Source organism: Petaurus breviceps, unplaced genomic scaffold (genome assembly GCF_028583685.1).
Source record: "Petaurus breviceps papuanus isolate PSGF00001 unplaced genomic scaffold, PetGlider_PUasm1.0 186, whole genome shotgun sequence".
NCBI lineage: Eukaryota > Metazoa > Chordata > Mammalia > Diprotodontia > Petauridae > Petaurus > Petaurus breviceps.
In genome coordinates this window covers 8125617-8136140 of record NW_027185798.1, presented here as the reverse complement: position 1 = coordinate 8136140, position 10524 = coordinate 8125617, and the positions used below count along the sequence as shown (strand labels likewise).

The window sequence follows — 10524 nt, the reverse complement described above, 5'->3', positions numbered from 1 at the left end:
GAGAGAGAGAGAGAGAGAGAGAGAGAGAGAGAGAGAGAGAGAGAGAGAGAGAGAGGAATTTTTAAGAGTAAGCAAAACCTGCTGAGTTTCCCGTCCCATTCTGCCACTGTGTCCCCTTGAGTGAGTGGCCTTAGACTTCAGTGTCCCTCAGATATGAGATACACTAAAAATAGAACTTGGGATTTCACTGGACTTCCCTCTGAGGAAATACCCTCCACCAATGCAGGTTGGCACCTCACTGAGTGGCCTCAAGCTCTTGGAGATGAAGTGACCTTGCCCAACCAGCATGTGGCAGGGGTGGGACTCCAACCTAGGTCTTCCCAGCTCTGGGGCCAGCTCTCTCCTACCACACCATAGTGCCCCCTTAAATTAGAAGGAAGTAGAGAGGCTGAGGCTCCTATCACTGCATAGGGGATGGGAGATCTGAGATAGGGTGCCCAGGTTGGAGATCAGCAGGAGTGAAGAGGAGATGCTGTTCCTCCATGACATCCCTACTTCCTGTCCTCATGTTGCCATGTCCAATTCCTCAGAAGACTTGAGTTCAAATTCCAGCTCTGGTGCTTAACCATCTATATGTCCTTAAGCAAGCTGCTGCCTTTCTCTGAGCCTAAGTTCCCCCCCCCCTTTTATAACAGTGAGGCTGGACTTGTTTCCTTCAGAGCTCAACTCAAATTTTCCTTCCACCTGAAGCCTTTCCTGCCACATCACAGCTACTAGTACCTTTGTCCCAGATTTCCCTTATATCTGTTTTGTAAAGATATATTTCCATGCTGTCTCCCCCAACTAGACAGTGGCTCCTTGAGATTCAGGCAGGGGCTGTGAAGCCTAGCACAGTGCCTAACACCTAGTAGGCTCTTAATAAATGCTTTTGGATTGATTCATTGATAATTTCCTGGTGCCTTCTGTCACCATGACCTCCAATAAGCAAGGCTGAGAAACAAGCAAGCAGAGCCAGGTCCCTGCTGAGGGTGGGGTCACCACTGGACATAGAGGTCATCATAAAATCTAGGATTTGGACTTTGGGTGACCTAACTAGAAGGGATGGTAGAGGCCATCTAATCCAATCTCTTCATTTTACTAATGAGGAAACATGCCCAGAAAGATGTGATATGACTTGTCTAAGGTCACACAGGTAGTATTAGAGTCAGGATTCAAACTCAGGTCTTTGATGCCAAATTCAACCATATTTTCACCATACCACCCCCACCACCCACCCCTACCTCCTGATTTCTCTGGAGCTGGCCTTGGAGTTTGGGAGTGAAGGTCAAGAGTGTGAGAGTGTGCTCTGGAATCCCTCAGCACCTTCTCTTGGAGCTCCACCTTCCCCCAGTCTTGACCCATCAATTTGCCTTCTGTGCTTTTTTTAATTGGAACTTTGATTAGTCATTTAAAAGGGTGGGGGAAGAACCGCCTGGTGACAACAGCTCTCCACTCAGCACCATCAGCTGCGATGAATCAATTTGTCCAGGACTGACATCACCCATGGGGAACCATCCCTGGAGTGCTGGCAACTTCCTTCCTGCCTCCTGTAAGAATCACAGAATCCCAGAGCCTGGATTCTTAGAATCCTCAGTGCCTCAGGCTGGCAGGTCATGGGGGCTGCCCTCTAGCTGCCAAGCATCACCCAAGACAAATGGGTGTCTTTTTTTAAGGACTTCCGGGCATAAAAACTCCCTCCAACCATCCCCCATTCCAAGGTTTGGGCCCTGGATGGTCCAAAAGCTCCTCCATGTGTATGACCCAAATCCTGTTTCTTTCACAACAAGAATGATAACTAAGCATCTTCCTCAGAAAAGCACAGAAATGCCTCAGAAACCATAATTAGGTCATCACTCAACCTTCTCCATTGAGACAGAAAACAAAGAAGGTTGGCTTGGGAGTTAAAGGATCTGAGTTCAAATCCTAGTTCTGCCAAGGTCACCTGTGTGACCTTGGGTACTTTAGCCTCTCTGGGCCTCAGATTTCCCATCTGTAAAATAAAGGGGTTTAAGGAGAAGCAAGTCCACAGGGTAGTGGACTCGGAATCAGGGAGACCTGATTTCAAATTCTACCTAAGATGCTTATTATTTTTGTGACCCTTGGCAAGTCACCTAATTTCTCTGGGCCTCAGTTTCCTCATCTGTAAAAGGAGGACTAGATGGTCTCTAAGTCTGCTCTGGTTCTTGGTCTTCTCCCATCTAAAGAACGCTCAGATTCCTTCATCCTTTCTTCTTGAACTAATTTTCCAGCATCTTTGCCTCAGGTCTTTTCTCTGAGCACCAGCACCTCCCCTGTCTCCCCACCCCCAGCTTTTGGGTTTAAGAGCCATGACCAAAACTGAAGCCCCTACAGCATTACATGTATGTAAAACATCATATGAGAAGTAGCCTAGCCTGGCTGGGTGGCTAGGGGTGGATCCACCTCAGACTTATACTGGCTGCATGCCCCCGGATAAGCCACTTCACCTCTCTATGGCCTCTCCATGCAGTGCCCAGTGATCTCACTGGCCCTCTCTCCTGCTGAGGACAAGGGACCCAATAAACATATTCAAACTGGAGTGTCAGGGGTTTTGTCTTCTGCGTGATCAGATCTGAAAAAGATGGGGAAAAGAATCTAGACCAACTTCTTCCATCTACAGAGAAGGCAGCTCAGGACTGCAGAAAGGAACTGACTTACCCAGGTCCACAGTGAGAGACAGCCAAGACTAGAACCCAGGTCCCCTGACTTCCAGTCATTTCCCTTCCTACTATATCAGGCAACCACAAGATACTCTTTTTTTTCATGGATTGTTTGGATTCTAAAAGAGGAAACTGGGGGCAGCATTCCCAAAGGAGTGACTTTCTAATGGTTGAATTTCAGGCTCCTGGCAGATGGTGGGGGAGATATTTTGAAGATAGGGGAAGCTTTTCTCAGGCCTCTCCCAGCTTCCCATGTGGGTGACCACCTACACTGCCCACACATAGAGCTGTCCTGTCTTGTTTCTATCTGGTATATTGTTCCTTCCTTCAACCCCTCACCATCTCCATCTTCCTTCTCCATGTCGTGTGGTCCCAAAATAGCCATGGTACAGAGAGGAAGAGCAGCAGGCATGGGGTTAGATTAATTTTGGTACCAATCAACAGGACTCCTGGGCAGTCTGCCTGCTTGGCAGGCCCCATAGGCAATGTTAGACTGACTGAGAGCTCTCTGTCTAGAGTGAACCAAAGGCCAGAGGCTAGAGGCTCTCTCTTGGAATTATTCTGCAGAGAGAGGGTACAAAGGAAGCAGAGGCCTGTGGTCATAGTTAGGTCATGTGAGTGTGTGTGTGTGTGTGTGTGTGGTGTGTGCATGTGTGTGGTAATTAGAACTCAATTTGTAAGCAGATCGAGGGGTCCATCTGGGACTGGGGGCTCTGCTTAGGATAACAGTGGGGGTTCCTTGTCCCACCAGCCCCACCTCAGCGGGGCCCAGTGAATGTTAGAGCCACCAGGCAAATCAGCCCTTTCCAAGAGATGGAGATGAGCAGGGCCGCCAGGCAGACCTCAGAACTGATCTCCTCAGACATCATCTGAAAAGCATGGGAGGCAAAGGCCTGGCAGGAGGGCTTGGTGCTCACTTCATGGAGAACCCAGAACTGTGCCAAGCTTGGACCTCTGTGGCCAGACCCCTGCCCCCAGCACAGGGCTCTGTGTATAGGAGAAGCTTGAAGAATGACTAGGTGGGTGGGGTCTCGACAGGAACAGGTTAGACCTGGGGCTAATTGTATGTGGCAGCTTTTCCTGGGCCTTTACTGGCTCAAATAAGACTTGAGGAGGAGAGAGCATGGCCATATTCCAGAGATAGAGGCTCAGTATCAGGGACAGAGGCAAAACACCAGGGATGAGAGCTCAGTACCATGGACAGGGGCAAAACATCAGTATGAGAGCTCAGTACCATGGACAGGGGGGCTAGTTTCCAAGGATGCAGGAGGAGGAGTCTGAGGCTTCTAGAAAAGAACACTCCTGGGCCAGATCCTTTGTTCCCAGCAGACATCGTTTTTAAATAAGTCATTTATCATGGACGCAAAACATTTTAAACAATGGCAGAACCAATTGAATGCATATTCATAAATATTTTAAGGGACCTTCAACACAAATATCCCATACGTATTTTGGTGCATAGATTCAGAGTTAGAAGGAGCTTTGGAAGTCATCTCGTCAAAACTCCTTTTACAAATGAGGAAACTGAGACTCCACAAGGGGAAATGACTTGTCCATGGTTACAACTAGTAAGTGGCAAAGACAGGGCCTAAATCAGGCTTTCTAACACGGAACCAGCCTTCTCTCCAGCAGCCCATGCTGCCCCTCCTCCCATCTAAAGCCCTTAGCTTGGCAATGAGCTCCTCCCTCTGTGTCCACCATCTCAGCTTCATTTTCCCACTCACCCTGGCTCATGTATATTTTCCTCTCATAGAGCCAGGGTCCACATGAGTATATGAAACTTTCCCCCCATTGGGCATCATCACTTCATAGGTACCACCATCTTTTTCTCTTCCTTGGCTCTGTGGTTTGTAGCTGCATCCTCAAGTCAGCTGCATCAATTTCTCCAGTCTGATCAATTTTTCCCCAGTCACATGATGTTTTCAGTTTTTGATACTTCCCCAATAATGCTCCTTCTTGCAAATTTTTATTGGAAGAATTTTTTTTAACATGGGCTTCTAACTCCTCACAATATGAGAAGTGAGCCTGCGTGGAAAGAGCCAGATTTAGAGTCAGAAGACCCAGTTCTTCCACTTACTACATGTGTGACTTTGGACTGGTCACTCACCTCTCTGGCCTCAGTTTCCTCATCTGTAAAATGAGTGAGTTGGAAAGCATGACCTCTAGTATCCTTTGCTGCTCTAAATTGATGGTCCCATGATCTCAGGGAATTTGCTTTGTCTTGGGGAGGAGGAAGAAGCAAGGCCACCATATTCATTAAGTTTCAGGAGTTAGAGCATAGCCAAGAAGGACGAAAATCATGGATCAGTACTTCCGTGAGTCAGTTATTTTTACACAGCAAAAAATTCCTCCTTGACCTAAGACTGGCCAGGGTTCCCAAAGAACACACTGACTCCTAAGCCTGGCCACAGATTGAGCCCTGACCCCTTAGCCCTGGCTCCCCAGCCTTAATCCCAAACTCTGATCCCAGACTGAGCACTAATCCTGAACCCCAAACCTTGCCCACCCCTCAGCTATCTCCTAAACACTAGGCTGGAGGGAGCAGACCAGAAGGTGTGCATAGCACAGTGAAATCCCTCCCCACTGCTCCAGACACAATTCAGCTCACGTGCTGCCAATGGTGTGGAGGAGGAGGGAAGAGATGGGAAGAACCAGATACACCTGTGCTGTTTACTTCTTTGGGAGGCTAGCATTTAGCTGGGCAGCTTTATAGAAGCAGTCTATGGAAGGGAAAACCTGCCTGTCACCCAGACATCTGGTATGTTCCTACGGGAGCACCAGGACCAGGCTGAGTAGGGGTCCCAGTGTCCCCTGCAATGCAGCTGCCTGGCCTCTACCCCAGACTTGCATTATTCATTCTTGAGAACAGAGCTGCCTGTTTGCTTTCAAAGTTTCTAGCCACTCCCTTCTCCTGGTCCAGTCTCTCCCTCCCTCTAAACAGAGAAAGGAAAAGTGAGTACAGAGGAGGCCAGGCTATGGGGCTTGGTGTTGAGACCTCCTGGGTTCTCTCTCTGCCTCTCTTGAATCCTGACCAAGGAGAGTCGTCTTGCCTCAGTTTCCTCAGGGAGAGATTAGCTGACCTTTATTGAGCCAGACCAGTCCCAGGAGAACTAGATTCAGTGTTTGGAGATCCCCCTCAGCTTCTCTGTCTGTGGGGTGCCACATACCAGAGCAAGGCTGAGTGAGGGGTTTATTTTAGCTGTCGTGGGAGGAGCCGTGACAGCCCAGCAGCAGAAGGCTTGGAGATGTTTCACACCCGCTTCCTTCACCAACTTCAGCTTCCCACCTCCCACCTCCCTCATCCCTCCTCCTCAGCAGCTTGGACTGGGAGTTCCAGAGAGCCCTGGCCCCTGCCAGAGGAGCTGGCAGCCATCCTTCAGGAGGTGGGGGGGGGGGGCAGAGGTACCCCATAGACTCTGAGGGAGCCATCACTGCCTCCCCCATCCTCTCCTGAGAGGAGGAGATGAGCAAAAGCACTTTGCCAGCATTCTCCATTAGCCTCTCACATCAACCCACAGACATTATTATCCCCATTTAGCAGATGAGGAAACTGAGGCCCAAGGTCACATAATAAGTGTCAGAAGCAGGATTCAAACCCAGGTTTTTCCTGACCCCAAGTCCAGCACTCTGTGAATTTCTCTATTCTGAATCTCTCATAGGCAGAAATCCCTCCCTGTGATTTCTGTGACTTTCCTTGTCATATCAAAGATGATACTATTCAGAACAATGAATGATGCGATTGGGGTTAGGAATGCACTCCCTTCTGCTTTTGGGCCCATTTACCCAAAGGACACCTGCCTGGACTAAGTGAAATGAAAATATGATTTCAGCCCTTAGGTACATCCCTGTGAACCAGTGGAGTGGCCCAGAATCCTGCCAACAGGGCAGCTGACCAGGGCTCGGTGTTTTTCATAGAGCCCCTCCCCCAGTCACTGCCCCTGGTCTATTGAGGCAAGAAGAGTGGGGATTGATGAGGGTCATTCAGGGGTGAGGGGGGTGGAAAGAGTGAAATCCCAAGGGCCCAGTGGGATCCTGGAACAGCTAGGCCTGGGTAGGGCCAGGGCCAGGGGGTTGATTCCTATCAGGCACCCCTTACTAGGCCACACTAGGGTGGTTGAGATATCAGGAGACTTACAACTGGAAAGGGATCCCCCAAGCCCCTCATTTCATGGATGAGGGAGGTGAGGCCCAGAAATGGGGCTTGTCCAAGGCCATGCAATTAATAGGTGTAGAGCCCAGGTTCAGGTCCAGGGCCACTGACTTCATGTTCTGTGGGAGCTGCTTTCTTGCTAAAACCTTCAAGTTCATGGCTTAGCCCTACTGTGTGAGGAGGCCCAGAGTGGCTAGAGGAAAGGCAGTCTAAGGAAAGTGAAGTCATGGTCCCCACCCCCCAGGTGAGTGAAGCTTTTAGCCAGATAGGGAGGTGGCCCTACCCCTGGGCCATCTATATTACTGACCCTCATGGGCAGCTCCTCACCCCAGCTAGACCTCACCTTCTCCATCTGCAGGATGGGTAGGCATTCTGCCATGGGAGTGGAAGGAAGGCAGCCTATAGGAAAAAGACACAAGTTTGAGGAAGGGCAAAGTAATGACAGTTCTGGGGGGGTGGGCTGCACTGTCTGAAGACAGGGAAGCCAAAGATGTAATTACTCCTGATGGGGTGACTTTTGTTCCACTGCTTCGGGGGCGGGCAGGTGGGTGGCTGGGGTGGTACCAGCACCTGCTCCCTTCTCCAGGCCTGGGAGACTGGGGGAGGGGAGCTCTAAGGCACCTGCAAGAGTAAGATGCTTTCCTGCTGTGCCTTGAGCTCAAGCACTGCACAAGCGCAGACCACACACACACACACACACACACACACATACATACACACACACACACACACACACACACACACACACACACACACACCCCACCCCCCAACGGAAGCAGCTGTTCCTTCCTGCTACAAATGCCCCTCTGACCCCATTTCTACCCTCAAGTGGCCTGCTCTGCTTCCCACTGTCCAGCTGTGTCTACTCAGACATGGGTAAGGGACCCAGGGAGGGTCTCCCAGCTGGATTGATGACCCCAAGACTGGCAGTCGTACCAGGGAGCTGGCCCTAATGTTTATTTCCATCATATCTCCCCAGGGCAGGTAGGCAGAAGATGGGGCATTCCTAGCCCCTTTCCTTCTGCCTCCCTCCTATCCATGGCCTTACCCATACCTTTCATGGCATCGCCACCCAGCCCAGGGTAAAGAAATCCAGGAGGGGAGCAGGGTCCAGCTGTCAGGCCTCCTCCCAGAGGGACCTCCCCGGAAAGAGAGCCTGGAATCAGCCTTTGTCTTAATTAAAGCGCCGGTGCCTTGAGCCCCAGAGCAGTGAGCCAGCATGTGACTTCCCAGGGCAGCTGCCTGAAATAGGCCCAGCTAAGGGGCCCTGCCTGAGCCGAGCAGGATGGGAGACCCCTATTCTCCATGGGTTCCTGCCTCCCTCCACTGCCTCCACTCACCCCCAACTCCTGTTTTCTTTCTTTTCCTTTTACCATTTTTTTTTACCCAATCACTGATTTCTTCCACCTGGAAAGGAAATCCCATTCTCAGGGCAGATCTGGGCCTTCTCTGCAGTTATAGTGTTAGCCAGAGGCACTGGAAGGCGAATAGTCCCACCACCAAGCCTTTTTGACCCCCAAGGCCTCCTCTCTCTCCATACCCTGTGTTTTCAAACAGCTGAGTTTGCTCTCCTAAGGGAGCAAGACTATTCAGGGTCCTCTCTCCCACGCAGCTCCCAAACTCCCCAAGGCCAAATCCGTGACCATGGCCACCCCTCCTGGAGAAGGTCTAACCCCCAGCCCACTGATAGCAATGGGGCCTGAGCCTGATTCAATGGAGTGGAGAAGTTACATTTAAACTACATGGAAATAAAAATACAATGAAACATAGATAATCTTACAATTTTAAACAAAGTCACTATGTAACCTGCAGGGATCCTTATGTACCATTGGGGTTTGGCACCATTTCTCTCTACAAGGGTTCTCCAGCTGGGCTCCATGGAAAGAATGCAGGTGGCCCTAGAACTTGAAACTGAATGGGGAAAAACATTACATCTTTATAATGCTATGTATTTTATTTTATGCATTTGAAAACATTTTTCTAAGGGATTCAAAGGGTTCACCAGAGTGCTGGAACCTGGGGCCATGACAGAAAAGCTAAGAGCTATGGCCTATAAGGTTGGGGCTGTGGTATGATGGAGCCAGCAAGGAGGAGTCCTACGGGCAGGTCATTTCTTAGTCTCAGTCTGCTCATCTGGAAGATGGACTGATAACATCCATAATTCCTACTTCAGAGGCTTTTTTCCGAGGCCCAAGTATTATAACATGCGCAGAGTGCATTGCAAACCTAGTAGGGCTCTGTCTGTGTTGTTGAAATATTGTCGTGACTTTAATGGTGACAGCAAGCATTTATTAAGCTCCTAATATATGCCTGGTCCCCAGAACACAAAGACCAAAGTAAAATAATCTGTGCCCCCAAAGAATTTATACTCTACCAAGTATATTAACATATGCACGTATAAGTAAAGACCTGACTAGTATTTATTAAGAACCTGGGCTTGAGTTTCCCATCTGTAAAATGGGGATGATAATTGCACCCATTTTGAAGATCAAATAAAATAACATTTGTAAAGTACTTTGCAAACCTTAAAGTGCTATATAAAAGCTGTCTGTTATTGCTAGACACCTACTGTATGCCAGACAGGATACAAGGTGCTGGGGATACAAGGAGAGAGGAGAAGGTAACAATTGTTTATTAAATGCCTACTATGCACTAAACACTAGGCTAAACTCTTTATAAATAGGTCTTTTAATACAAAGACAAAACAGTCCCTGCCTTCAGAGGGCTTACATTCTATCAAATGATAGCTGATAATTGATGGGCTGGGCAGTTAGGTGGCGCCATAGAGCACAGAGCGCCTGGCCTGGAGTCAGGAAGACTCATCTTCATGAGTTCAAATCCGGCCTCAGACACTTACTGGCTGTGTGACCCTGGGCAAGTGACTTTACCCTGTTTGCCTCCGTTTCCTCATCTGTAAAATGAGCTGGAGAAGGAAATGGCAAACCACTCCAGTATCTCTGCCAAGAAAACTCCAAAAGCTAGGACAGGAACTTTATGCTGTTTTGCAGGGCTTGCTAGCTAGCACTTGAGGATGAAGGAAGGGAGAGAGCTAAGCCCAGAGGAGTCCAGGCTGGAAGCATGGTCTGACACTAGGGACACAGGCTGAATATCCCAGTGGATGGTTCCATGAGGCCAAGGGGAGCAGCGGAGGATGGGTGGCGTGCAATGGGGCCCTTCTTCCCTGACTTGGGTCTATCAGTAGGTACATTGAACACCTCCATCTACATGAACATCTGTGCGTGTTTGTGTGCAGGCAAAGGACAGTGACGATGATGATGAGGTCACCGTTACCGTGGACCGAGACCGCTTCATGGATGAGTTCTTTGAGCAGGTGGGAGCCCAGTGAGTCGTCCCCCTCCCCAGCTGTGCCTCAGCCCAGAGTCAATTCCTTCAGAGTCGTAACCTAGCTCTGACATTCCCCCTTCATTTACATCATTAATTCAACCAGCAATTATTAGTCACCTACTGTGTGCTGGTACAACGCTAAGCACGGAGGAGATACTGACCAACACAAAAGAACCCCTGCGCTGTAGGGGCTTACGCTTTCTCGGGGAGACAATACATGTATGTATTCACATACCTCTGTGTACTGTATGTACACACATGCATTGTGTGCCTGCATATCCTAACAAGACCTCAGAGAAGAGGTGAAAAGCCCTCCTCCTCACTGCTCCCAAACACTGAGAGTAAAGGGTGATTGGAAAAGTGTGGGTGAGG

General features: G+C 49.4%; 1 protein-coding gene across 1 annotated transcript in view; it reads left to right on the top strand.

Moving 5' to 3' along the window:
- STX1A (syntaxin 1A) overlaps positions 1–10524 on the top strand; it is a 39527-nt gene that overhangs the window by 14479 nt on the left and 14524 nt on the right. Inside the window, exon 2 of the mRNA XM_069089485.1 lies at positions 10061–10138. Within this exon, the coding sequence (XP_068945586.1) occupies positions 10061–10138 (78 nt within the window). The remainder of the gene's footprint in view (positions 1–10060; positions 10139–10524) is intronic.